Genomic DNA, 27500 nt, shown 5'->3' on the forward strand with positions numbered 1-27500 from the left:
TCGGAAGGAGAAGCTATCTGTGGTCCAGTTATAAGTAGATAGCTGTGGTCCAGTTATATATATTTATATATATATATATATATAGCTAGCTGTTGTCCAGTTATAAGTAGATAGCTGTGGTCCAGTTATAAGTAGATAGCTGTGGTCCAGTTATATATGTATAGCTGTTGTCCAGTAAGAGGAAGCTGGCCGGTCGCCGTGTTCCTGCCTGACGACGGGTGCTGCACGGCCCCGGGCGATGGCCTGGGGGGCGTGCAGGGAGATGCTCATTAACGTTAAAGGAAACGCTCTCGCTCTCTCTCGCTCTCTCTCTCGCTCTCGCTCTCTCTCTGTCTCTCATGCTGCACAAACCTCTCTCTACCGCCCTCCCTCTTCTCCCTCCAGCCTCACCCGTGCTCCCTCGTCCCGGAGGGGGGGGGGGGGGGGTGCCTCCAGCACCAGGTGTAGCGCTCCCCTCCGTTCGGATGACCTCAAGTCGTTCGCTGAACCCGTGAGTCGGCGTTGCCATGCCGACTCGAGCAGACTCTCCTCTCTGTGCGCAACCCTTCCCCCTTGTGGTTGTTTTGTTTTCCTGATCTCCGAGCTAGACGCCGTACCCACCCACGGACGGTCGGTCGGTCGGTCGGTGAATTTGCAAAACCTCCCCCGGGAGGTTAAACCGGGGCCCCGTCTCAGCAGGAGAGAGGAGGAAGACGAAGAACGATGAAGACCGAGTGACCTAGATGTAGATTTCTAATTCTAGTTTGGGCACGCCAATTATTTCTGGATGTCGTTGGGCCACACAGCGCAGCGATGTCGCGAGCGGTAAACTGGGCTGTTTGTTACATGATGCTGGGAAGCTGGTTATGAATGAGCACTGGGGGAAGTGGGAGACACTGGGAGGACTGGGCGGAGGACTGCTGAAGGCTCCTGTTTAACCCTCCTCCTACCTGTGGTGCTGGGGATGGAGATGATTAGAGATACCGGGGAGATAAGATGGATCATTATCCAGCCCAGACGGAAAGGCAGGGAAATCGTTGGGATGTTGAGCTGGTGGGGCGATGCTGCAGAGTTCTGGAAATACTGGAGAGTAAAAGGAGATTGTTGAAGACTGCCGAAGATACCATAGTTACTAAAGATACGATAGGTGTTCTGGCAAGATATGGAGATACTGGAGAGTTACAGGAAAACTGTTGAAGACTGCAGAAGTTACTATGGTGACTTAAGAAACGATAGCTGTTCTGCCACGATATAGAGATACTGGAGAGACGGGCAGATTGTACACTTTGGGGAATCAAACCCAGAATCTTTGGCCTGGGATTCAAACCACCCTAACCATTATAATTTCGTTTTGCAGTCATCTGCGGCTGTGCTCCTCAATTCTTTGAAGTGTGAAGGAAAAGGGGAAAGCTTCTTTTCTACACATATATTTTTTTTGATTTTTCTTTTTTGCCCAGTTTATTCAAATCGCTCTTTTTGGTGTTTAAAGATGAGGTGCATCATATAAAACCCTCTAATCCCAGAGGAGAGCCATCTCCACTGGGTCTCAGAGAGGAGAACAGGCGGACACCTCCTGGCTGGGGGGAACAACGGGTCAGAGGTCAACAGAGGCTGGTGAAGGCTTTGGTTTTATGTTTAACCTACTATAAGACATCCAGGACAGCGCCTCCGTGTTGGAGAGGGTGGAGAGGAAAGAGCGGAGAGGGAGAGAGAGACGGAGGTGGGGAGAGAGTCGGGGAGGGACAGACGGGTGGAGAGAAAGAGGGAGAGATGGGGAGGTGGAGAGAGTCCGAGGAACAGACAGGTGGCGAGAAAAGGGGGGAGAGAGAAAGAAAGACGGGGAGGTGGAGAGAGTCAGAGCGGAAGCGGCAGGTGGAGAGAAAAGGGAGGAGAGAGAGATGAGGAGAGAGAGAGATGGCCTCTGATCAAGGGGGGATGGATGGAGAGCGAGGAGAGAGAGGGACGTGCAAAGACGCAGAGAGGGGGCGAGAGGGACGACGGGACGGCGAGGAATAGAGACGGGCTCCATGTTTGTTTCGGGAGAGATTCCCGGGAGCCCGGCGGAGGCCGAGAAACGGGAGGAACATAACAATCGGGTTTCCGTGGCAACGCGGACCCGGAGTTGCGCAACAGCGCCCGTGGGGACGGCCGCCTTTGTTCCTGGTCGCAGTGCCTGGTTTTTCTATTTACTTCTTTTATTTATTTATTTGCTTCAGAAGTGGAGGAAAAAAGGAGAATTTGAACTTTTGTTCCACCCGCACCAGCCCGGGGGTCAGGCCACGTGATGACTGGTTTCACAGAGAGACGGAGGAGACAAAGGCAAGGAGTGTAGCTTCGGGATAATCATAAGACTTGTATAGACTACTGGTGAAAACGCTGCCGGTCGCTTTCCACTTAACATTAAGGACATTTAGCAGTTAACCAAGGCAGGGTGCCATCCCCCCCCCCCCGTACAGCCGGGATCAGTGATGTCAACTGGACGGGTCCTGGTGTTGGAACGAGGGAGCGGGCTCGTCTCCCAGACATCTCTCTCCATCCAGGAGAGAGATGTCCGGCATCATATGATGCGTGGGGAGCCAGGTAGCGGACGCTGCCAGCCTGAGCTGTTAGGGACGCTTCTGTCCCCGCTTCCAGAGGATTCTATGTTATTAGGATATCTGGCCTGCTGAAGACAGGGGATAGAACCCAGTCGTGTTTGGCTGGGAGTGGTACTGGCCATTAGACTATCCCGCCGCTCGCTTGGCTCCGCCCAGCTTTCTGGGCCGACTTCCATGGGGGGGGGGGGGAAGAGAGAGAGAGAGTGAGAGAGAGAGAGCATTTTTTTCCTGCGCTGCTTTATAGGGCAGGGCAGCGGTTCGCTCGGATCGCTGACAAGGTAGCTCACTGTGAGTGTGATGCAGAGCCCTGCATCACCAGGCTTACAGGACCACCCTGGGTATAAATAAACGTGTAGTCTTTCGCCAGGGATGAATTATTGAACATGGCGACCGTATTTGTGTCGAAGCGCAGATTAGCACATTGCACGCCCCTTTCCGCCTGCTTTAGGAGGCGGGGCGCGGTCACCTGATCGCGGCTGAGGCTAGATTACACGTGTTCACAGCGGGAGCTAGCCGTGTTTACGTCCTGAAGTTCAGCCGGGGGACCGCGCGGCCCCTGAGGGCCACTAGAGGGCGCTGAGGGCAGAGGTTCCACGCCACCTGAAACCCTCCTGAGTAATGAATGTGAAATCAGGGTTATCTTAATAATGCAGACGGCTCACACTAGCTTGTGTTTACCTATTAACATGATGGAGGCCAGCTCCAGTGGTTTTTATTTTCTCCATTTGCATACCTGCTATTTAAATGTACAATAACTTCGGTTGGTGGGCTAATCTGTGCTGCCAAAGCACATTTTCCTGGTTGCTTTGGGTTCTTCACGATTGAGTCATTTAGCTAAGACTTTCTTCCCAGAGCGGCTTACACCGAAGTCTGTCCTGTAGTTAGGCGTAGCGAGGCCCAGCGAATAGATGGATCTCTATCTGCCTGGCTGGCAACTTGTAAGGAAGGAGGAATGCGTTCAAAAATTGTTTCTAAAGCACAATGGAAGTGTTATTAGATGACTGCTGGTATTATTATTCAATGTTGTCAGGGAGGAAGAATGCATGACAAAAAATTGTTCCTAAAGCCCAATTGGAGTGTTATTAGATGATTTCCTGTATTATTATTCACTGTGATAAAGTGTTAAATCCACAAACATGTCGGGGTAATGTATGAGACCAGACATTTGGTTTTGAGCCGAATATAGAAAAACTACGTTGCTCACCGTTTCTGCAGAGGAGCCTTGAACTCTTTTAGAACCAGAACCAGATCCTGGGACTCTTTAGAACCAGAACCAGATGAACCTGGGTCTTTGAAGAACCAGAACCAGATGAACCTGGGTCTTTGAAGAACCAGAACCAGATCCTGGGACTCTTTAGAACCAGACAAGATGAACCTGGGTCTCTGTAGAACCAGAACCAGATCCTGGGACTCTTTAGAACAAGAACCAGATCCTGGGACTCTTTAGAACAAGAACAAGATGAACCTGGGTCTCTGTAGAACCAGAACCAGATTCTGGGACTCTTTAGAACCAGAACCAGATGAACCTGGGTCTCTGTAGAACCAGAACCAGATCCTGGGACTCTTTAGAACCAGAACCAGATCCTCTGCCTCTGTAGAACCAGCTCCTCCTGGTCCCGTCCTATACTTACTGTATATATCGTGATATGTTCTGTATATATCATATGATGGGTATTAGAGATGGGCGATATGGCCTAAAATCCATATTGCGATATACATTGCAGCCGCTTGCGATAACGATATATATCACGATATAAAATCATAAAATAACCGTTTCAGAACAGGTTACATAGACCCTAAGGAAAGCCAAACTGCTAAATGTATTTAAAAAAAAGAGAAATATAGTATGTCATTTCGAGAACATTTATTGTGAAACACTGTAATCATACAACATAATGTTGCAGGTAAATAAAATTAGTATTGGGTTTCTTTCCTTTAGTGCAAACCATTCTAAAAGGCACTACACTTAGTTTAAGTCCTTGGTTCTTAAATGCCACCCAAGATGCAGAGAACAGGAAAAACGGGTGTCTTTCTAGATAAGGAACAGACACTGTACTGACAATTAGGGATGGGCATGATTAATTGATGATCGATCATTGATTGTTACGATTTTTGTCGATTACGTGATATTTTTAACCATCAAAAGGAGGTTGACCCAGCCGGAGAGGTGGTCTCGGAGACGTTGCTCAACGTGGAGCAAAGAGGAGACGGAACGTCTTTTGGATATTTGGGTCCGATATCCAAAAGACATTCCGTCTCCTCTTTGCTCCATGTTGAGCCACCACCCGACGGTCCGACAAAAGCAAGTAAAAAGTATGCTGGAAAACATAACTTAAAAATGCCGATGCATTTAACACATTCCGAGTCAGGATGAGGGAGAAGGAGTTGGACCAGTCCGCAGATCAATGTATATCACGCTGGATATCCATGATTGTTTACTTTCACCGGTGCTTCCCCCCCCCTCCCCTTTTTCTTTAACGCTTTACAACGCCCCAGACCTTTTTGTCCAATGATTTAACGTTCTTTGCACACATGCAGGTTTGTTGACGAATTCTGGCACTGTTGCGAAATTGCAATGTGAAAAGGAATTGCAGCAAACCAAAAATTAAACGTTGCATTTTGCGTCATCAACATGCATTATCGCGATAGAGCGATAGAATTAAAATCTCTATCGTAGGCCATTTTTTTTTTATCGTTTATATCGCATATCGTTTATATCGCGCATTACTAATAGGTACTGTATATATCGTGATACGTACTGTACGTATTGTGATAGGTACTGTATATATCATATGATCCGTACTGTATATATCATATGATAGGTACTGTATATATCAGATATGTACTGTATACATCATGTGATACGTATTGTCTATATCATGTGATACGTGCTGTATGTATCATATGATAGGTACTTTATATACCATATGATAGGTACTGTATATATCATATATGTACTGTATACATCATGTGATATGTACTGTATACATCATGTTATACGTACTGTATATATGCTATGATACGTACTGTATGTATTGTGATACGTATTGTCTATCATGTGATACGTGCTGTATATACCATATGATATGTACTGTATATACCATATGATATGTACTCTATGTATCATGTGATATGTACTCTATGTATCATGTGATACGTACTGTATATACCATGTGATACGTACTGTATGTATTCACCGGGTTCAATACTCTCTGGGTAGAGAGTATGGATGCACTTATCTACTGCTCTCTGCATCACTGACACAAACACTGAGGGTGACGCACACACAAACTCAGTCTCTTGCTCGCGCTCTTGCATTATCCCTCTCTCTCTCTCCCCTCTGACTCTCGCTCTATCTCTGGGTCTCTCGCTCCCCACTGACTCTCTATCTCTGTGTCTCTCTCCTGCTTACTCTCCTCATCCCTCGCTCTCTGTGACACCTCCTGTATATCTCACCTGCCTGTCAAGTCTATTCTCACTACATGCACACACAGGAGAGAGAGGTAGAGAGAGAGGTAGAGAGAGAGAGAGAGAGAGAGAGAGAGCGAGGGGGAGGGAGTGGGAGGGAGAGAGAGAGAGAGACTCTCTCCTCACCTGATGCTCTGCATGCAGCGTCCACCCGAGTCCCGTATTGATAAAGACCGCAACATGGCAGGCAATTAATTTAGTAACGTGCAGCCTGCGCTGTGCTCGCGGTGGCCGGTACCGCAGGCAGCCGGGCCTGACAGGCCGTTGATAAAGCTATCGGCCCCGTAAGAGCTTCTGTGTTCGGCCCGAGGTCAGGGCTAATTTCTCCATCCAGCCACGTGGACCTGGCTAAGTAAACTTGTTGGAGCCGGTGTGGTGGTGGGGGTGAGGTTGTCCCTTCCCCCTGGCTGTTGTTCTGCCGCTAGTGACCCAATGACGCGCCCTCATCTCCATTACATCCTCATCAGCACCATCACTTTCATCACCGCCGTCGTCGCCATGACAACCGCTGTCCTTTCCCCCCGCCAACCTTTGCCCATCGCCAGCGTCGCCTCCTCCATAACCGCCCTCATCACTCCCGCCACCATCAGCGACCATTATGGCCTTCATCGCCGTGACATGACCACCGTTATTCCCACCGACCTCCCCACCGTCACCTCCACTCATCCACCTTCATCGGTTCCCCCCTATCTCCAACATTATGGCCTTTGCCTTAATCGCCATGGCAACCTTCCTCCTCACTACCCTCTCCCCACCATCACCTCCCCTACAAACCGACCTCGTCGTTAGCGCCCCAGGACCAGCGTGTCTGCGGTCCTAACCCGTGTCCCTGATCTGGTTACGGCGCTATCACGAGTCCATACATCATGCTCTGTTTCAGCGAGGGCCCCTCAGAGGGTTGCTGCTAAGTAATGGGACAGACTTGTTACCCCCGTGGACCGGGAGTCTTTCTCCTGGGCCCAGATTATTTTGACCGTTATTGCGATTGCGATGTAGTATGCGGTTATTATTTTTCTTTTTTATGTTCTGTATTATCCACTTAACAAGAAATAAATCATTCTTTAGTATGACCAACAGAACATTGGAAGCAGTCAACATATAAACTGCTCTTTCCTTGAGGCCAGGCCTATGTGTTGAGATGAATTGAATGAATTGATATTATAACATCTTCATTTAACTATTGAAAAAAAAAAGTAAAAGAAAATTAAATACAAATCTTACTGATCTCCAGTCAGCAACAGTTTTTTAAATCACACCCTTTGCGATTTGCAAATCGTGTTCTATTACATAGCGATGTCGGTTTGAAATCGGTTAATCGTTCAGCCCACGGACCGCGTGCCGCTCTCCTAGACTCAGACGGTGGCTCAGCGACACCTCGTCTGGCATCGTCTGGGTGACTCATCCAATGCCTTTCAGCCGCGGCGTCTCTTTCCAGCGCTGGATGAAGCGCTCTCAACACAAGAGCCTCAGTTCGCCATTGATGCAGCGTCTCACAAATTTATTTGGGGCATTGCCTCGCGACGCACTGCCCTGATGCTGCAAGTGGGTGTCAACCGACTGTGTCTCTCATTCTGGGGAGCCTTCAAACACTGTTGTGCTCCCAACCCAGAACCCGGTACAACTGAGAGACCGGGGAGCTGTGGTAGAAGGGTACGTTTTGTAAAAAAGGCCAACCAAACCTGATGCTTTGCCTTCTAGTTCACAGCCAAACCGTGTGTTTTCAGAGCCGGCGGGCTTTTAATTTGCTGTGTAAAGTGTTGCTAATCACATGTAATTAAAGCTGTGCTGCCTGTATGGGGCTGCGGCCGTAGATCTGTAAACAGCCCTTGCGGCGGTGGTGGGCGGGCGCTCCCCTCAGATCTGCTTTTAAAGGCCCTAGAGCCACGGCCCCTGATCTAGCAGCTCCGGACAGATAGCAGATTTATTGGGCCTGGCTTTTTATATGCGAGGATGCGTCGGGGAAGGTAGTTTTTTATAAGAAGGCGGGGAGGGGGGAAGGAGTATTATACTGTCCGCCACAGCGGAATCAATCCAAATGAAGACAAAATGGCTGTCAGAAGCGCTCTGCCCCCGCGGTTGGCTACGTGTTAGTTGGCTCTGTCAGTCTTCATCGCCGCATCTTATTCTCACGGCGCTCGCATCGCATTACATCAGCGCTCCCGTCTGCAGCGCCCTTCATCTGCCACGGCCGCCGCTCAGCGTGCCTCCCGCTCACATCCCTCTCTTCTTCCCCCTCCGTGCCGGAATGCGCGTCCGTAATCGGAGCGCGCCCGTGACGCGTCTCCCGGCCTCAAAGGAGCGTCGTGGTCGGAGGGATTAAAGCGAAAGGGTTGTCTGCCCTGGCGTCACTCACTCAGGAACGTGCGTTGTCCACCCACGTGGGCGACAGCGACGGCTCTGGCTAAACGCTGTCCAAGAATCAGCAGAACAAAGTCACCGTGTTGCAATAAAGTTGTACCTAATGGCATTATATTATACATATGAGAGGTCATAGTGAAGCCAGGAGAGAGACGGTAACGATGATTGAATCACCCACACTGGTATTGCCAGCGTCACGTTGCTAATGATAATTATGGGGAGGCGATTTCAGTTTTGAAGCGTTTTTTAAAACAGCTTCCCTCGCTCCCGACTCCCACGAGGGGAGAGGCGGCGCCAGATGTTCAGCTTCCCGTCCGGCGGATCCGATGGCGACCGGAGATATTCAGCTAACGAACGTCCCGCCTCCTGCTCTTCATGTGCATCCCAGTACTGCTTCACTGCTGTTTGGTTCTGCATTGGTAACAAGGGCATTACCTGGTTACTATGGTACACCTGGTTACTAAGGACCCCCTCGTTGCTAAGGACCCCCTGGTTACTATGGAACACCTGTTGCTACGGACCCCCTGGTTGCTACGGACCCCCTGGTTGCTAAGGACCCCCTGGTTGCTAAGGACCCCCTGGTTGCTAAGGACCCCCTGGTTACTATGGACCCCCCTGGTTACTATGGACCCCCCTGGTTGCTAAGGACCCCCTGGTTACTAAGGACCCCTATGTAGCACCTGGTTACTATGGACCCCCTCGTTACTATGGACCCCCTCGTTACTATGGACCCCCTGGTTACCAAGGACCCCCTGGTTACCAAGGATCACCTGGACACTGGTCTGCTTGTTTTCCAGGCCTGCGTTCTTTTGAACCCCCCACGGCCAATCGAAACCCTGCCTCGTGATTCCTGAGGTGACGTGTCTCTCCGCATGGCGGCCTGTCTGTCCGTCTGTCCGGCCCCATGGTGGACCTTAGTTCGGCTTTCAGAGGCCCGTAGCGCTCCGGGGTAATCCGGCCGTATCCGGTTCCTCTCCCGTCAGACCCAGCCCGTCCCGCCGTCCTCCTGAATGACGTACGGCCTCGCCGCCGTCCTCTGAGCGACCCGGGATCCGGGACGGATGATGAGGGGGTGATGGGCTGCATGGTTTCCACGGTGATGGAGAACGGCGCCCCCGCCCACCCGAGCAGCGCTGAGTGATGCCACGCCCCCCGCAGGCTGTTGTCCATAAATTGGCGCCTCGGGCGACACCGCTGTCACATCTGTCGTCGCGGAGACGGAGCAACGCGAGGAGAGATTCTTCCCCTCCGTCTGCTCCGTCTGCGCCGGGACGTTAGCGCGCCGCCGTGGCTATCATTAGCGTCGAGCGCCGTCCTCCCATCGAGACGATTGGCGCCGCGGCCGCGCGGCTCGGAACAATGTGGGAGGATCAGGTGTGACAACCTGGGAGTGACACGATGCGTCTGACACACACAGAAACACAGAAACATGCACATGCACAGAAATATAGAAACACAGAAACGCGCACGCACACACATGCTCGCGCGCACACACAGGTGCACACACGGAAATACTCAAAGAAGCCCCCCCCCAACCACACACACAAATACACAGACAGACACAGAGAAACACACACACAGAGAAACACACACACACAGAAACACACACACAGAGAAACATACACACACAGAAACACACACACACAGAAACACACAGAAAAACTCACTCACTCAGGCATTCACTCTCTTTCTCCTTCTCCCTCCTTTGTTGCTTCTGCGTTGTTATGCACATATCCATGGAACCAGCGCTTCGTGAGTTCTTTGTGTCGTCACGGTGGTCCAATCGGGCTGATCGGGGGTCTGTTTGGTCGGCTCGAGAGCTGGAGGCAGGTTGATGAAATAACAACACGTCCTCGTCCCCACCGCCACCTTCAGTGTCACCTGGCCACCCAGACCGTGTACAGAAACAATCTCTATTTATTTACCCACACAACACCGGTCTCGCCAGCCTCCCATTCTCCCTCCCACCCACATCCGCCGCCATGCCCGTATCTATTTTAAACCTCGACTATCTTCCGCAACTATAGCTCTTTTATTTATTAGTACCAACTTATGTGTTTTGATCGCTGTGTGGGTGACCCTCGCCTTTTCATCCTCTCTGTTGTTATACGGCACATCTGCTCGGGTAATGGGAAACCACAGATGATATAGACTGAACCGCAGATGTAGGCAGAACTGCAAATAACCACAGAATGACAAATGCCGAAAGAACTACAAATGGCGGAGCTCTTCCTTCAACGTTCTCCTTCCTGTCTGTCCACAGCTGCTTCCTGTCTCTGCTCCTGGTCGCCGCCGTCGTCTGGAAGATCAAACAGAGCTGCTGGGCGTCACGGCGACGAGAGGTAGGACTTGGCACACACGTACACATGCACACACCTACACACGCACGCGAGAACATACACACACTCACGTACACACACATGTACACGTACACACGTACAAGCACACACACACACGCCTCACCAACGCACACACACACGCCTCACCAACGCACAAGCTACACAAATGTACACACACACACACACCTAGAAACACTCACACACTCACACACACACACACTATCAACAATGTCTATTGCCCCTATATAAAGGCAGTGGATGTGTGTGCGTGAGGATCACAGTGCCGTGTGCTGTTGGAATAATGATTTCCACACGTCTAGTGTCACATGTCCCGCTGGAATTCCTCAATAGAGGCGAGGTATCTCTACATGCTATAAGCCTGTGACAGATGAAGGCACGCTTGGCAACCGCACCACGGCAACCGCATCCACCTTTCATCTCCCCCGGCAACTGATAGACTCACTGGCTTAAAGACGGACTGACTGATCTGTTCCGACGGTTTAAAGAACGACTGGCTGACTGTCTCGCATTGTTAAAGAATGACTGGCTGACTGTTACACTTGGTTAAAGAATGACTTGCTGACTGTTTCCCTTGGTTAAAGAATGACTAGCTGACTCTTTCCCCTGGTTAAAGAATGACTGTTTCAATGCGTAAGGACTGACTGGCTGACTGTTTAACTTGCCTAAAGATTGACTCAACTGCTTGAAGAATGATTGGCTGACTAATTGGTACCTGGATCTCTTACTGAAGGACAGACAAGTGACGGTCCGTTCGAGAAGCAAAATCTGTATTTGACTTAATCCGATCTAGCTGTCCCATGTAAACGCGCTGACTGTTTCACTGTGATCACTGTTTCACTGTGATCCCGTTGTTTCACTGTGTTTCACCGTGATCCCGTTGTTTGTCACTGTTTCACTGAGATCCCGTTGTTGATCACTGTTTCACTGTGATCCCGTTGTTGATCACTGTTTCACTGTGATCCCGTTGTTTCACTGTGATCACTGAACACTGTTTCACTGTGTTTCAATGTGTTTCACTGTGTTTCACTATGATCACTGCGTTTCACTGTGATCACTGTGTTTCACTATGATCACTGTGTTTCACTGTGATCACTGCGTTTCACTGTGATCACTGTGTTTCACTATGATCACTGTGTTTCACTATGATCACTGTGTTTCACTGTGATCACTGTCTTTCACTGTGATCACTGTGTTTCACTATGATCACTGTCTTTCACTGTGTTTCACTGTGATCCCTGTGTTTCACTGTGATCCCTGTGTTTCACTGTGATCACTGTGATCACTGCGTTTCACTATGATCACTGTGATCCCTGTGTTTCACTGTGATCCCTGTGTTTCACTGTGATCACTGTGATCACTGCGTTTCACTATGATCACTGTGATCCCTGTGTTTCACTGTGATCCCTGTGTTTCACTGTGATCACTGCGTTTCACCTTGTCTCGCTGGGATCTGGTGTCCTGGCACTGAGTCCTGCTGCTGACACTCTGCCCGTCTGGACTGCAGACAGAAAAAAAAAGTGTTTTGTTTTGTGTACGGAGTCGTGCTGTTACACAACAACCCCCCATCCCTCCAGCTAACACACACGCGCAAACACACACCCAGAGACACAGTTTATGTTGCTCCCTGGTTAGCGCTCTCTGCCTCTCTCTGCCCCTCTCTCTCTCAGCTTCTGTCTTAGCCTCTCCCTCTCCCTCTCTCCGCGGATCCAGATAAACATCGAACATATAAAATCCTCCACACACAATGCGCTGGGGCCACTGCTGTTCCTTTAGCAGTGTGTGTGTGTGTAGTGCTGTTTGTTTGGCAGTGTGTGTAGGGCTGTTCGCTTAGCAGTGTGTGTTTAGCAGTGTGTGTGTATCGCTGTTTGTTTAGCAGTGTGTATTCAGCAGTGTTTGTGTAGGGCTGTTCCTTTAGCAGTGTGTGTGTGTAGTGCTGTTTGTTTGGCAGTGTGTGTAGGGCTGTTCCTTTAGCAGTGTGTGTGTGTATCGCTGTTTGTCAGTGTGTGTGTAGGGCTGTTCCTTTAGCAGTGTGTGTGTATCGCTGTTTGTTTGTCAGTGTGTGTGTAGGGCTGTTCCTTTAGCAGTGTGTGTGTAGCAGCCTGTTTCGTAATGCCGCCCCCCCTCTCCCCCTCAGTCTACCAGCTGCGATCGAGTGGGTCATTTCTTTAATTGGATCCCGACCCACGAGAAACGGCGTGGGAAGCGTTCCGGCCGGGTCGTTAACGCTAACGTCATCATGAAGTAGAGCTCCAGCTGCCAGAGGTTGGCCCCCCCCCCCACCTCGCTAACGCTAGCATCCCCTCGCAATAAGCGCTAACCCCGTGCTAGCGGAGCCGGGGCGGGGCTAAAGGCCGGGACGTCGACCCCCGGCCCGCCCCCCCCCCCCGGAGAGACCGGGTCCACGCTAAGCGATTAAGAGGGTCGACTTATTAAGAGAGACGAGCTACTCAGCACATCGTTCCTGTGGTTTCAACACCGTTCTCTCGCCGCAGGGTTTATTAGCTTTTAATTGGGCAGGGCTGCGGAAGTATGTCTGTCTGTCTGTCTGTCTGTCTGTCTGTCTGTCTGTCTGTCTGTCTGTCTGTCTGTCTGTCTGTCTGTCACTGCAGGGTTCAGGTTCGGTTTTAAAATCGCTCACCAAGCATCTATAGAATGAAGGTGAGCCGTCGAGGACGCTCTGGTCCCAGGGAGGCATGCTCTACAAGCCAGTTTGGTCTGTGGTGACCAGCGGCACCTCTCTGGTACTGCTCAGCTAACTCTGGTTCTGCTCAGCTAACTCTGGTTCTGCTCAGCTAACTCTGGTACTGCTCAGCTAACTCTGGTTCTGCTCAGCTAACTCTGGTTCTGCTCAGCTAACTCTGGTACTGCTCAGCTAACTCTGGTTCTGCTCAGCTAACTCTGGTTCTGCTCAGCTAACTCTGGTTCTGCTCAGCTAACTCTGGTTCTGCTCAGCTAACTCTGGTACTGCTCAGCTCACTCTGGTTCGGCTCAGCTCACTCTGGTTCGGCTCAGCTAACTCTGGTTCTGCTCAGCTAACTCTGGTTCTGCTCAGCTAACTCTGGCCAGAGACTCGGCTGGTGCCCAACATTACACAGCATCTTTTTTTGTCTATTTCAATTTCTCCTACTGTCCTGCACTTGTGCCGTATCAGCCGACAGTCCCAGCCGGGCTTCATCGAGTACGTCCTCATCTTAAGTGGTTTTAGTGAGTGGTTTGTTTAGTGTCGCTTTGGGTTTGCTTGGAAGCCAGCCGAACCGGACAATCGTCTTCATCAGTCTCTCCGCTACGAGGTCACCTCTCGGGGTGAACACACAGACCTCTCCGCTTGCACTCTGCTTCTCCGGCAGGAAGTGTCAGCGGCGGGTCTGAAGAGATTAGAGAGCAGAACCAAAACAGAGGCGTTCTGTAGAAAGGGGATCCGTCTTCCTTCCCCGCGTGCGTCGCTCTGAGTCCGTATTGCGAATAGCGGGCCCAGTGAAAGGTCAGAATACAAATGAAAAGGGGGGCACCCCCGACGCCCTAACCCCAGGCTGCTCCGCAATGGCGTGGACATGAAAGGTCTGGGTAGGTCGCCTGGATACCAGCCTGTGCTAAACGACGGTATTAAACGGTCACACTGTCGACCGCCCCACCGAGGAACCGTACTACAGACTTCACGGTCCTCAGGAAAGGTTACTTCCTCCCCTGTAAGCTCGCCCAGGGTAGGAGGTGGGTGAGGCAGCTCCCTCTGTCTCGTGTGTGTGTGTGTGTGTGTGTGTGTGTGTCTCATGTATGTGTTTCCTTACTGTGCGTTCACATATTGTGTGTGTTTTTCACAGCATGTGTGTTTTTGAATGTCTCGTGTGAGTGTGTGTGTGTGTGTGTGTGTAATTCCGTGCGGTCTTAATGAAAGGGGAGCTTTGAGGTCTCTCAGTTTGAAGGGAGTCGGCGACGGTCTCTCTGTTTGAAGAGAGTCGGCGACGGTCTCTCTCTGTTTGATGGTCTGTCCCCCGTCCGACCTCGACCGGCCCATCCTCATCACGGCGGCTGGTTGCTAGCGGTGACACGGCGCACCTTTGATTAGCAATCGGACATCTCCAAACATTCAGCTCTCATCCAATTACAGTGGACCATGTGTCTGGTTTTAAATTGGAAATTGATTAACAGATATAACGTATTCATAAAATGACCCGGGCAGGCTCATGATATTGTGGTCAGCTTCGGTTTCAAATTTGTTTAAGAACAGCTGTTGTCATAGTGAAGGCGTGTTGTCACAATAATGACTTGCATAACCCTCCTGTTGTCAAGGTAACAGCGTATTATTGCAGAAACGTTAACCTGTCATTGCTAGCGTAGCTGTGTTGTTACATCAACACAGCGACAACAATATAGTTCCGTGGTAATGTCGTCGTCACGGTGACGTAGCAGCATGTTGTCACCGTATGGTAACGGTGTGTTGCCGTGGTAACAGTACGTCACAACAATGTGTCACAGTAACGGTGTCACGGTAGCGAGTGTACCACTATGATACCACCATGTTGCTACGGTAACGGCAGGGTGCCTGTCTCCTTCCCGAAGCCCCGGGCGGCTGTGGTCCTCGTGTGCACGGCGACAAGTGCCCCCCCCATCAACCCCCCAAGCCCCCCTTCACAGTCCCAGCGCTAACTCACAGCGCGTTGGCGTGACAGCTACTAGCTGCTCAGCGTATCGCCGGCTAGCGGCCGCACAGCTACTGTGGCGGCTGATCACGTCCCGCTGCCGACCGCCTGATATACCGCCTGGGAGGGAGAGAGGGAGAGAGGGGGGGAGGGAGAGAGGGGGACCTTGTATGCCCTAAATATTTATTACCCCATTACACCAAAGACCCCCCCACACACACACACACACACAAACATGATGTCCACACACAGTCACACTCTGAGACGCAAACACACTTCCACACACAGTGAGTCAAACTTAATCTGCAGCAGAGTGGGGGGGGGGGGGGGGGGTTTAGAGGGGGGGGCGATGCAGGGGGGGGGGGGGGGGTGCAGATGATGGGGGCTCAGGTAGACCTGGTCCTGGTCCTGGTCCTGGTCCTGATCCTGGTTCTGGTCCTGGTTTTGGTGCTGGTCCTGGTCCTGGTTCTGGTTCTGGTTCTGGTCCTGGTTCTGGTCCTGGTTTTGGTGCTGGTCCTGGTCCTGGTCCTGGTCCCGGTCCTGGTTGTGTTAGAGATGGGGGCTGAGGTAGACCTGGTCCTGGTCCTGGTTCTGGTCCTGGTTCTGGTTCTGGTCCTGGTCCTGGTCCTGGTCCCGGTCCGGGTCGGGGTCCTGGTCCTGGTCCTGGTCCTGGTTGTGTGTGAGCGATGGGGGCTCTGCTCCAGCAGCACACATCAACCCCCCCCCTCCCCCCTGAGCGACGTCTCTCACGCTTCTTATAAATCATGTCTCTGGTCGCCGTGGGCAACCATCACCCCCCACCCACATGCCGCAACGCCAAGGAGAATACTAGCCCCCCCCCCCCCCGGGGGTCTTTTGAGGGGGGAGTAGGCGGGTTGGTGGGGGGGGGTCAAGGTCACCCAGAAGCGTCGCTCGCCCTCCTCTCTCTCCTCTGACATGCTGCTACAGATCTATTAGGTCCTCCTCTTCCTCCTCTTCCTCCCGAGCTGTCAGTAGGGCAGACGTTCTCCATCACCCCCGGAGGCACTCCACATACCTGTATGTCTGACTATGTGTCTGCCTGTCTGACTATGGGTCTGTCTGACTATGTGTCTGTCTGACTGTCAAGTCCACACATCTGTCTGTCGGACTATATATCTGGCTGGCTGTCGAGCCCACATCAGTCTGTCTGTCTGACTATATGTCTGACTGTCTAGTCCACTCATCTGTCTGTCTGACTTTATGTCTGTCTGACTTTCTATATATCTGTCTGACTATATGTCTGTCTGACTGTCTAGTCCACTCATCTGTCTGTCTTACTATGTCTGTCTGACTGTCAAGACAACACATCTGTGTCAATTCCACACCTCTGTCTTTCTGTCTGTCTCTCAGCCTACCTGTCTATCTCTACGCCTACCTGCTTGTCTGTCTGTCTGCACCGGTGTCTTGGAGCACTATGACCTCTGACCTCATCTGTGAATCGTCTGTCTCTCTGCCAAGCTGTTCAGAGACATCAGGGTGAGGGTTAACATTAACATTACATGATCATGAACATACGACCAACTCCTGGTGATTCGTGTCCCTCTGACTACCAACTCATGACTGATCTGTGACAAACGTCACGTCCCATACACGTGATGGGGGGGGAGGGAGAGAGGGAGGGAAATGGATGGAGAAAAGGAGGGAGGGAGTCGGGGAGGAAGGTGGGAGGGGAATGGATGGAGGCAGGGAGGGGGGAGGGACGGACTGAGTTCTTAAGGGGAGTAGACGAGAGAGATGGAGAGACGGGGATGAGAGATGGAGATGAAGAGAGATGGCGTTAAGAGAGAGAGGGATAGAGAGAGAGATGTAGAGAGAGTGATGGGGGCTAAAGAGGGAGGGTGAGAGGAATGTCAGGGTGTCTTATCTCGAGGTGAGGTTGGTGTGTTTCCTGCAGCACAGGAGGTAGAGAGAACTCAGCGTGTGTTTACACTCTCCAGTACCACTCACTCTCTCTCACTCACTCTCACTCTCACTCACTCACACAGTCAATGGTCGCTGCATTGCCAATGAAAGCCCTAATCTAAAGCGATCCCTCCTGGAGAGAGAGAGATGGGGTATACTGCAGAGAGAGAGAGACAGAGGGATATACTGGAGAGGGAGAGAGAGAGACAGGGATATAATGCAGAGAGAGAGACAGGGATATAATGCAGAGAGAGAGACATAGGGATATACTGGAGAGAGAGAGACTAGGGATATACTGGAGAGAGAGCGACTAGGGATATACTGAAGAGAGAGAGAAAGAGACTAGGGATAAACTAGAGAGAGAGACTAGGGATATACTTTAGAGAGAGAGACTGTGGACATACTGGAGAGAGAGAGAGACAGTTTTACTGCAGAGAGAGAGAGACATAGGGATATACTGCAGAGAGGGAGAGCGAGAGAGACATAAGTATGTAATGGAGAGAGAAAGAGAGAGAGAGAGACATAGAGAGAGAGAGAGGGTTGTGCTGAAGCCTGCAGGGGCGTTCGAGGTAAGCCTGGTTCCCCCCCCCCCCCCAATATGAGTGGTAGTGTTGACAAGTCAACAGAGACCCTCTCTCTCTGGTAGAGCGAGCATCAGTCGGAGCCTCTCTCGCTCGGTCCCTCGCTCTCTCTCGTGTCAGTGGGGCGATCAGCAGTTTTCAGTTGAACGTTCCCACGTGTGGAATACTTACTGCAGGTGTGTGTGTGTGTGTGTGTGTGTGTGTGAGAGACTAAGTGTGTATTTGTATTGTGTGTATGTGTGTGTACTCTGTAAGCATATTATTCCCTTCATTCTATGGAGCAAATTAAAGTTTGTGCGTGTGCGTATATTTATGTTTGTGTGTATTTGTGTGATTGCACAGAAACACATTCAATCGCCTCTTCCCAGGGGCAAACTCTTTGAACGCCCCGTTTCTCTCTCGCTCTCTCTTGTTCTAGCTCTCTCTCTCTCGTTCTATTTCTCTCTCTTTTCTCCTTTCTCTCGCTCGTTCTATCTCTCGCCCGCTTGAGTACTATGCTGACTAGCTCAGTCTCTGTTGAACACTTTGAGAATCCTTAATAGTCTTGTGTGTGTGTGTGTGTGTGTGTGTGTGTGTGTGTGTGTGTGTGTGTGTGTGTGTGTGTGTGTGTGTGTGTGTGTGTGTGTGTGTGTGTGTGTGTGTGTGTGTGTGTGTGTGTGTGTGTGTGTGTGCGCGTGCGTGCGTGCGTGCGTTCATCGAAGGCATGGAAATCAGGACAGAACACCATGCACGCCTTTAGATTTTTCATGCACATCATATGCCCCCAAATGCACGTACACCACCGCACACTGTGTGTTTTGCATTTGTGTGCGTGGGGTTGTGATTTGTGTGTGTGTCCCTGAACACTGTTCCTATAATTGTGTGGGAACAGAGAGAGGGAGGGGGGAAGAGAGGGCGAGAGAGAGTAGGTTTACTGAGCTAGGGAGGAGGTCTGGGAAACAGAGATGGGGAGAGAAGGAGGTTGCGTTCTGCCTGCGCTGCCAACAGGCTTGCCTCCCTCTGCAGTATTCCAGCAATCCTCTCTCTCTCTCTCTCTCTCTCTCTCTCTCTCTCTCTCTCTCTCTCTCTCTCTCTCTCTCTCTCTCTCTCTCTCTCTCTCTCAGCAGTCATCTCTGCTCTGTGCTCCTCTGGTACTGCCTGCAGAGAGCTGCTCTGTGCTCCTCTGGTACTGCCTGCAGAGAGCTGCTCTGTGCTCCTCTGGTACTGCCTGCAGAGAGCTGCTCTGTGCTCCTCTGGTACTGCCTGTAGAGAGCTGCTCTGTGCTCCTCTGGTACTGCCTGTAGAGAGCTGCTCGGTGCTCCTCTGGTACTGCCTGCAGAGAGCTGCTCTGTGCTCCTCTGGTACTGCCTGCAGAGAGCTGCTCTGTGCTCCTCTGGTACTGCCTGTAGAGAGCTGCTCTGTGCTCCTCTGGTACTGCCTGCAGAGAGCTGCTCTGTGCTCCTCTGGTACTGCCTGTAGAGAGCTGCTCTGTGGTCCTCTGGTACTGCCTGTAGAGAGCTGCTCTGTGGTCCTCTGGTACTGCCTGTAGAGAGCTGCTCTGTGCTCCTCTGGTACTGCCTGCAGAGAGCTGCTCTGTGCTCCTCTGGTACTGCCTGCAGAGAGCTGCTCTGTGCTCCTCTGGTACTGCCTGCAGAGAGCTGCTCTGTGCTCCTCTGGTACTGCCTGCAGAGAGCTGCTCTGTGCTCCTCTGGTACTGCCTGTAGAGAGCTGCTCTGTGCTCCTCTGGTACTGCCCACTGCCCAGGGCAGCCAGCCCTCGAGCAGGGCCTTAGAATCATTGTGCTCGTCGGTTCTAATCTTGAAACGCTTCTCATTTCCTCTCGATCTTTCTCCGTCATGACCTTCCTTCTCCTTTTGAGATCCATGTCACTTTTCCCTTCCCTCGATCTCTTGAGATTGGATGTGGTTGCGGGTTCGAATCCGCCCCATTGGACTGCCGGTGTCTGCCGTGAACCCCGAACTCCGGTCCTGGTCTTCCCAGCGCACCAAACCCCGGCTGCGAAAAAACTGTGTGGGCGACCCCAAAGACACAAAGTGGATCCGGACAACGTGTGTGTGTGTGTGTGTGTGTGTGTGTGTGTGTGTGTGTGTGTGTGTGTGTGTGTGTGTGTGTGTGTGTGTGTGTGTGTGTGTGTGTGTGTGTGTGTGTGTGTGTGTGTGTGTGTGTGTGTGTGTGTGCCCGCCGCTGACCTTTGACCCCTCATTTTGTCTCCATAGCAACTGCTGAGGGAGATGCAGCAGATGGCCAGCCGACCCTTCGCCACCATCAACGTGGCCATGGAGGTGGAGGAGGAGCCGCCCGACCTGATTGGAGGAAACGTCAAGGTGAGGCTCTCCTCCGTCTGCCACCCCCACCCTCCCCCGGAGGAGATGGAGACGCACCTGTAGTCTGACGTGACACCCTCACGCACACACATGCAACACGCACGCATGCAATGGACACGCTGACGGACTGACACGCGCTAATATATGAACACACGCACACACAATCTCAAACACTCTCTCTCTGTCGCTCGCTCTCCCCAACACATGCACTTAACATTCTCATTCACTCATTCACACTATCCAACACACAGACATACACACTGCTTGCACATGTACAGCACTCTCACGTACACACATGAAACGCACACACACGCAAGGCACACACTAACATATGAACACACACAAGCACTTGACCTCGCTCTCTCTCTCGTTCTTGCTCTCATTCTCCCGAACACATGCACTAAAAACTCATTCCCACTATCTGACACACACACACACGCTGTTGGCACATGTGCAGCATCCGTTATCCACACCCACAGCCACACGCACACACACAGAAACACACACACACACCGGCCGGCAAATTGTAGGCGGAGCAGCTATGAAAGTAGGCAGAAGGAAGCCGTGTTGAAGGTAGAGACGCTCAGACGGGGGGCTGCGGAGAGGTGGGGCTCTGGCCCTGCTGGATCTGAAGAGACACAGAGCCGAGCGGGCGTCTGCCCTGCTGCGGCCTTGAGGAAGTCAAACCAAAAGCCCAGACGAACGAGGCTCAACCACTGCTGCTGCTTACGCTGCTGTGGTGCCTTCGAGCCTGAAACAGCGGAGCTAAAAGGATCCATTTGAAATGTCTTGCAATGAAAAGATAAGCGGGGCGAGATGAATACAGAGATTTAACATCTTTTATCCCCCATCTAATATTTATGCAACATCGCAGTCGCTAAGGCCGGGAGCCTGGAGGGCAGGCGATGTGAGGAGAAGAGCGTTGGGTTCTGGGTGGGAGCAGAGCCTTGCGTCTGGGTGGAGGAGCCTTGTGGTCTAGGGGGAGGAGCCTTGTGGTCTAGGGGGAGGAGCCTTGCGTCTGGGTGGAGGAGCCTTGTGGTCTAGGGGGAGGGGCCTTGTGGTCTAGGGGGAGGGGCCTTGTGGTCTAGGGGGAGGGGCCTTGTGGTCTAGGGGGAGGGGCCTTGTGGTATAGGGGAGGAGCCTTGTGGTATAGGGGAGGAGCCTGTGGTCTAGGGGGAGGGGCCTTGTGGTCTAGGGGAGGGGCCTTGTGGTCTAGGGGGAGGGGCCTTGTGGTCTAGGGGAGGGGCCTTGTGGTCTAGGGGGAGGGGCCTTGTGGTCTAGGGGAGGGGCCTTGTGGTCTAGGGGAGGGGCAGGCTGAATGCTGTCTGTAGCTGGGAGCAGCAGAATGGGTTATCACGCTCAGACATCCCTGCACTGTACTGCGTGCTCATAGATTAAATATATAGTAGTAGTATAGTAGAGCTATAAACTGCATTCAACTTCACCTGCCATAACTTCAGCTTGTTGCCAGTAGTCGTAAAGATATTATTCTCGGTCCCACTATTTTTATAATAACGCTATAATATAATCCCACTCAAGTATTCTTATTTATAGCCCTAGTGGTGGTGGTGGTGGTTTATAGAAGTAGTGTTCCAGTAACAGTGACTGAGTGGTGGCTAGTCGTCATATGAAGAGCGTAAATTACTTGTACAGCACAAGGTACAGTACAGCTGCGATTCCATTGGTCCTGTGTGCAGTCTCCTCTGATTGGTTTACTGATATTCGGACCCCTGGCATTCGCTTCATGTAGTAGGGTAGGTGGGTGTGTGTGAAGGTTGATGTGTGGGTGTGAGTGTGTGGGGATGTGTGTGGGTGGGTGTGTGTGCAGACAGCTTTGTTCCTGTCTTTATGCAAGCATGTGTTTCCTCTTCAATGCAACGCTGCGCGAACAGCGTCAACAGTTTGCTGCTGCTGGGATCTTTCCTCCATCGCATCGATCGGAGCTGCGCCGAAGCAGGAGAGATCTCATTTAGATCTCCCCCCTGCCGGCTCCGAAGCAGGAGAGATCTCATTTAGATCTCCCCCCTGCCGGCTCCCCCCTCCCTCCCTCCCTCCCCCCTCCCTCCCGCCCGCAGCGCTGTGCGTTAGCATGCAGCGTCCCTTAGCACGCTAACGTTAGTGTGGGGGGGCTCAGTGTTATCAGCAACGACACTGGAGGAGGAACTCCCTGAGGCTGCTCTACAGAGGGAGGAGACATAGAACCCGGCTTTATACCCGGTCTATAGGTGAACTACAACCCTGCTTTATACCCGGTCTATAGGTGACCTACAACCCTGCTTTATACCCGGTCTATAGGTGAACTACAACCCTGCTTTATACCCGGTCTATAGGTGACCTACAACCCTGCTTTATACCCGGTCTATAGGTGACCTACAACCCTGCTTTAAACCCGGTCTATAGGTGACCTACAACCCTGCTTTATACCCGGTCTATAGGTGACCTACAACCCTACTTTATACCCGGTCTATAGGTGAACTACAACCCTGCTTTATACCCGGTCTATAGGTGACCTACAACCCTGCTTTATACCCGGTCTATAGGTGAACTACAACCCTGCTTTATACCCGGTCTATAGGTGAACTACAACCCTGCTTTATACCCGGTCTATAGGTGACCTACAACCCTGCTTTATACCCGGTCTATAGGTGAACTACAACCCTGCTTTATACCCGGTCTATAGGTGACCTACAACCCTGCTTTATACCCGGTCTATAGGTGACCTACAACCCTGCTTTATACCCGGTCTATAGGTGACCTACAACCCTGCTTTATACCCGGTCTATAGGTGACCTACAACCCTACTTTATACCCGGTCTATAGGTGAACTACAACCCTACTTTATACCCGGTCTATAGGTGACCTAGAACCCTGCTTTATACCCGGTCTATAGGTGACCTACAACCCTGCTTTATACCCGGTCTATAGGTGACCTACAACCCTACTTTATACCCGGTCTATAGGTGACCTAGAACCCTGCTTTATACCCGGTCTATAGGTGACCTACAACCCTGCTTTATACCCGGTCTATAGGTGACCTACAACCCTGCTTTATACCCGGTCTATAGGTGACCTACAACCCTGCTTTATACCCGGTCTATAGGTGACCTACAACCCTGCTTTATACCCGGTCTATAGGTGACCTACAACCCTGCTTTAAACCCGGTCTACGGGAGTGACGGTTGATATAATGGGCGCAGTAGGTCTCGGGGTGGAGATATTGACTGTGGTTCTAATGGTGATTGATTGCGGTTGATGTAGTGACGTGGCGGTTATTTTAGTATGGGTAGTGGTGGGGTGATGGAGGTAGTAGCGGTGGGGTGGCAGTAATGAAGGTGGTGGCTGTGATTAAGGTAGTGGTGGGGATGGAGGTTGTGGTGGTGGAAGAGAAGGTGGTGGTGGTGGTGGTGGAGGAGGAGGGCGTTGGGTTTATGGACAAAACAGGCTCCAACAAACACAGGCCTCTGAAGACGAAGCCTCTTCTTGAGGTGGAAAACACTCCAGTGCTTCATTTAAATGCAGACACTAATTGAATTCCCTGAGTATCAGCTTGTTGTGTTCCTTCCCTCCTTCATTTGGGCTCAGGCCAGACCGCAGAGCGAGTCTGTTGACGGAGATAAGTCACGTTGTTGGGGAGCAGAACGGACATTTCCTAAGCTGGTTGTAGGAATGTGTCAGAAGGGAAGAGAGGCTAATGAGTTCACCAGGACTGGGAGTTGAGGTAAGACGTAGTGCCTGGTGGTCCCTCACCAAACGTTCCTCTACAGTCTGTTACTCAGGCATAGGTGGGAAAGAGTGGCACATCCACAAGCTTGTTCCATAAAACCACCGTCCAAAACAGTCTCCCTTCCTCCTAGCAGCTGCTGCTTCCATCTCTCTTCCCCTATCCTTATTTTTATTTATTTTTTTAATTGGGAATTTAAAAGTAAAAACAACTCCAAGGAGTATCAAATATAGCATAATCCCAGAGGATAGCACTTAAAAGATTTCTTTAAACACTTATTTCCAAAGTGGTCCTCGATGGAAACATCACCTAACCATCTCTCTTCCCCTCATTATCCCTCTTCATCAAACCATCCCTCTTCCCCTCACTATCTCTCCTTACCTAACTGTCTCTCTTCACCATCTCTCTTCTCCTCATCATCTCTATCTACGTCTTCATTGCTACATTTGGGTTCCCTTAACCACATCTGTTTTCTACCCCTCTCTGTTCCCCCTAACCATCTCCTCTCCCATTCCTCTCCTCTCCATTCCACTCCTTTCTTTCTCTGGTGTGAATGTCACACAATGGACTCATTTGTGCGGAAATTGCCGGACACGGCTCCTAAACAACATGGAGAAAACATGTAAACAAGTCTTTGCGGTGTTGCAAAGTGGCGTGCCAGAGCATCAGATCTCCAACTCAGCCAAAGAGCCAGCGTCCAGTATGTGAGACATGAACAGAGAGCCAGACGGGCTCCAGGTGGGGGAGAGAGAGACAGGGACGCCTCGTTTGGTTTGCACATATTTAGATTCTGTCGCCCAGCCTCTGCCCCGGACAGGAAGTGAAAGCAGCCTGAGGACAGGAAGTGGAAACAGCCCGAGGCAAGAACAAACCACCACTGGCGGCAAGGCCGGCACAATTATTCTCTTTCTGTTCTGTCAGCTCGGAGGGGGGTGGGTGTGTGTGTTGGGGGGTGGGGGGGGGGGTACACTTGATGTGTGTTGAGGCAGGGAGAGCAGAGAGTGTGTGTTGAAGTTTAAAATATATGGTGTTATAGTGGTGGTGAGTAAGGACTGGCTGTGTGTGTGTGTGTGTGTGTGTGTGTGTGCCTTGCATGAGTGTTTGTGTGTGCCATGCGTGTGCGCGAGCGTCTACATTGGGTCTTGCTAGCGCTAGAAGCTGTGCTTGTTACTTAACACCTGTTCCAGGGTAAACATTGGTTCGTGTTCCCGGGCGGTATGACAGGTGAACGCATCGCCTTGGTGACAGGCCTCTGAACGCATCGCCTTGGCGACGGGGTTCTGAGCACAGCCGCCCTCAGAGGAGCGGTTAGCCGTCTCGCGGCGCTATCGATCCGCCAATCATCCGTCAGCCGGCAGGCTGCGGGGGTAAGAGCGTTTAATTGCCCCTAGAGGGGGTGATTAGGAGCCCCGCAGCTACGGGGGAACTGACGGCGGCTAATAGACTTAATTAGTTGGTAAATTCCGTTGCCAAACACCAATTAGCGCGGGTTAGCATGAGGTACGTTGGCCTAAGCTAGCTCAGCCTACCTTATTCGTGGGCGTGTATTGAGCTGGCTCTACCGTCGCTAGGCTACTTGAGCTAGGCTAGCTATGTACAGTAGGCAGTGAGTTGTAGTGTGTGAAGGTTTAGGCTCACCTTAACCTAGCTGGGCTTAGCTGAGTTTACCTTAGCTAGTATTTGCACTGCTTTACACCATAATAGATTAGCTTTGACTGTATTGAGGGGTTGGCTGACAAAACTGTACCTGGTTAAGTTTACCTTGGCTGGTATTAGGATTAGCTGGGACTACTGTATTTTGGGGGTAAGCTGACCTATCCGTAGCACGGCTCAGTTTAGCTTGCTGTTGCTAAATGTAACTTAAGGCAGTGTACTGTATGAATAGATAAGAATGCATGCACTCATCCAGAGTGTATAGATTATTCATGTTTCGGTAGGCTGCGCTGATTTAGCTATGCTAGCCCTAACTGGAACGGAATGGGAGGTTAGCCTATTGCTATGGTTACGTCCTTTTTCTTTTTATGGTTTCCCCGTGTTTGACCGGGGATGTTGAACACACACACACACAGACACACACACAGACACAGCAAACACACGGACACAGAGAGACACACAGACACAGACACTCACACCTCTTGTATGTAGCCTGGTGAGGTAGGGTCTGATTGAGTCAAAGCCAAAGCCTTGTCCGGATCAGGGACCTCAGATGAATGAATAAATAAATCCTTGTATATAAATAGAGAGTGTGTTTGGTCTGCATCCTTCCTCCGAGTCCGGACATAAATATTACAGGAGCCCCTGCAGGGGAGACAGCCTCTGTTTACAGAGGAGGAGCGGGCCAGGGCCCATAAACAGAGGGAGGGAAAGATCCTCACCTGGCTGTTAGGAGCCAGGTGAGTCAGACGGCACCTGCTCTGACAGGTGCACACACACAGAGACAAAGAAAAACACACACGTGCACAGAGACAAGCACACACACATGCAGAGACACACACACACACACAGACAGACACGCACTTGCAGAGGCACATAAACACACACACGTACACGCAGGGACACGCATGCATGCAAACACGCACACGCAGAGACACACACACACACGCAGAGACACACACACACATAGGCACACACGCACGCACCCACAGACGCACGCAAACCCCGGCTCCCAGACGCGTCCACCGTCTTGGTCTCCAGGGCAACCAGCCGGAGGCCATGGCGGCAGCAGTCACCGTAGCGACAGCACAGGGCTGGAGGGGAGGAGCCTGACGCCGCCGTGGCAGAAAGACGGGATGAGGGATGAGGGAGGGGGCGGCGACGGTGAGGGGAATCACTTGTTGAGGCCCAGCTGAGAGGTTCCGGGTTCGATCCCCAGAGCGGGCTGCCCTCTGACCTCTGACCTGCCCCCCCCGATGACCCGTACAGGAGGGCGTTGCGGGTCGCTGAACAAAGAGTGCAATAGATGTGTGTTTTGGGGGCGTGTCCTAACGTGTGGCTCCTCCCCCTCCAGAGCATGCCTAAGCCCATCGCCCTGGAGCCCTGCTTCGGGAACAAGGCGGCCGTCCTCTCCATCTTTGTGCGGTTACCCAGAGGCTCCGGGGGCATCCCGCCCCCGGGCCAGTCAGGTGAGCAGTCGCCGTGGCAACGCTCCTCCTTTTCTCCATCTCTGTCGCCGCCGCCTCCTCCTCCTCCTCCTCCCGATCCTCTTCTCCTGTCTCCTTCCTCCTCCTCTCCTGCCCGTCCCATGCTCCTCTCCCCCTCTCCTCTGGTCTCCTCCTCTATTCTCACCTCTCCTCCTCTCCCTCTCCTCCCTTATCCTCTCCTCACCTCCTCCATCCTCTCCTCGTCTTGTAAGTATTCAACACTCGTCTCCTCTTTCTCCTTCGTTTATGAGCCTTTCTTTGCTCAATTTCCTCATCTCTTTCTATCCTCCCTTTCTAAGCACTCCCGCTTCCCTCCTTCACGCTCTCTCCTCACCATATCTCTTCCACTTATTCCTCCCTCTCTCTCCCTCTCTCTCTGCCTCCCTGGAGGACTGGCTGGCAGCATCCTTGT

General features: G+C 51.7%; 1 protein-coding gene across 2 annotated transcripts in view; it reads left to right on the plus strand.

Moving 5' to 3' along the window:
- The window catches only part of atrn (attractin), an 88765-nt gene that overhangs the window by 58403 nt on the left and 2862 nt on the right, over nucleotides 1-27500 (plus strand). For both annotated transcript variants that reach the window (XR_013812492.1, XM_079752919.1), the window contains 3 exons: nucleotides 10666-10744; nucleotides 20120-20227; nucleotides 26956-27070. Coding sequence is in view for 1 of the 2 variants with exons in the window: in XM_079752919.1 (XP_079609045.1) it covers nucleotides 10666-10744; nucleotides 20120-20227; nucleotides 26956-27070 (302 nt within the window). In the remaining variant the exon portion in view is untranslated. The remainder of the gene's footprint in view (nucleotides 1-10665; nucleotides 10745-20119; nucleotides 20228-26955; nucleotides 27071-27500) is intronic.

Source organism: Pollachius pollachius (assembly GCF_949987615.1).
Source record: "Pollachius pollachius genome assembly, chromosome: 15".
NCBI lineage: Eukaryota > Metazoa > Chordata > Actinopteri > Gadiformes > Gadidae > Pollachius > Pollachius pollachius.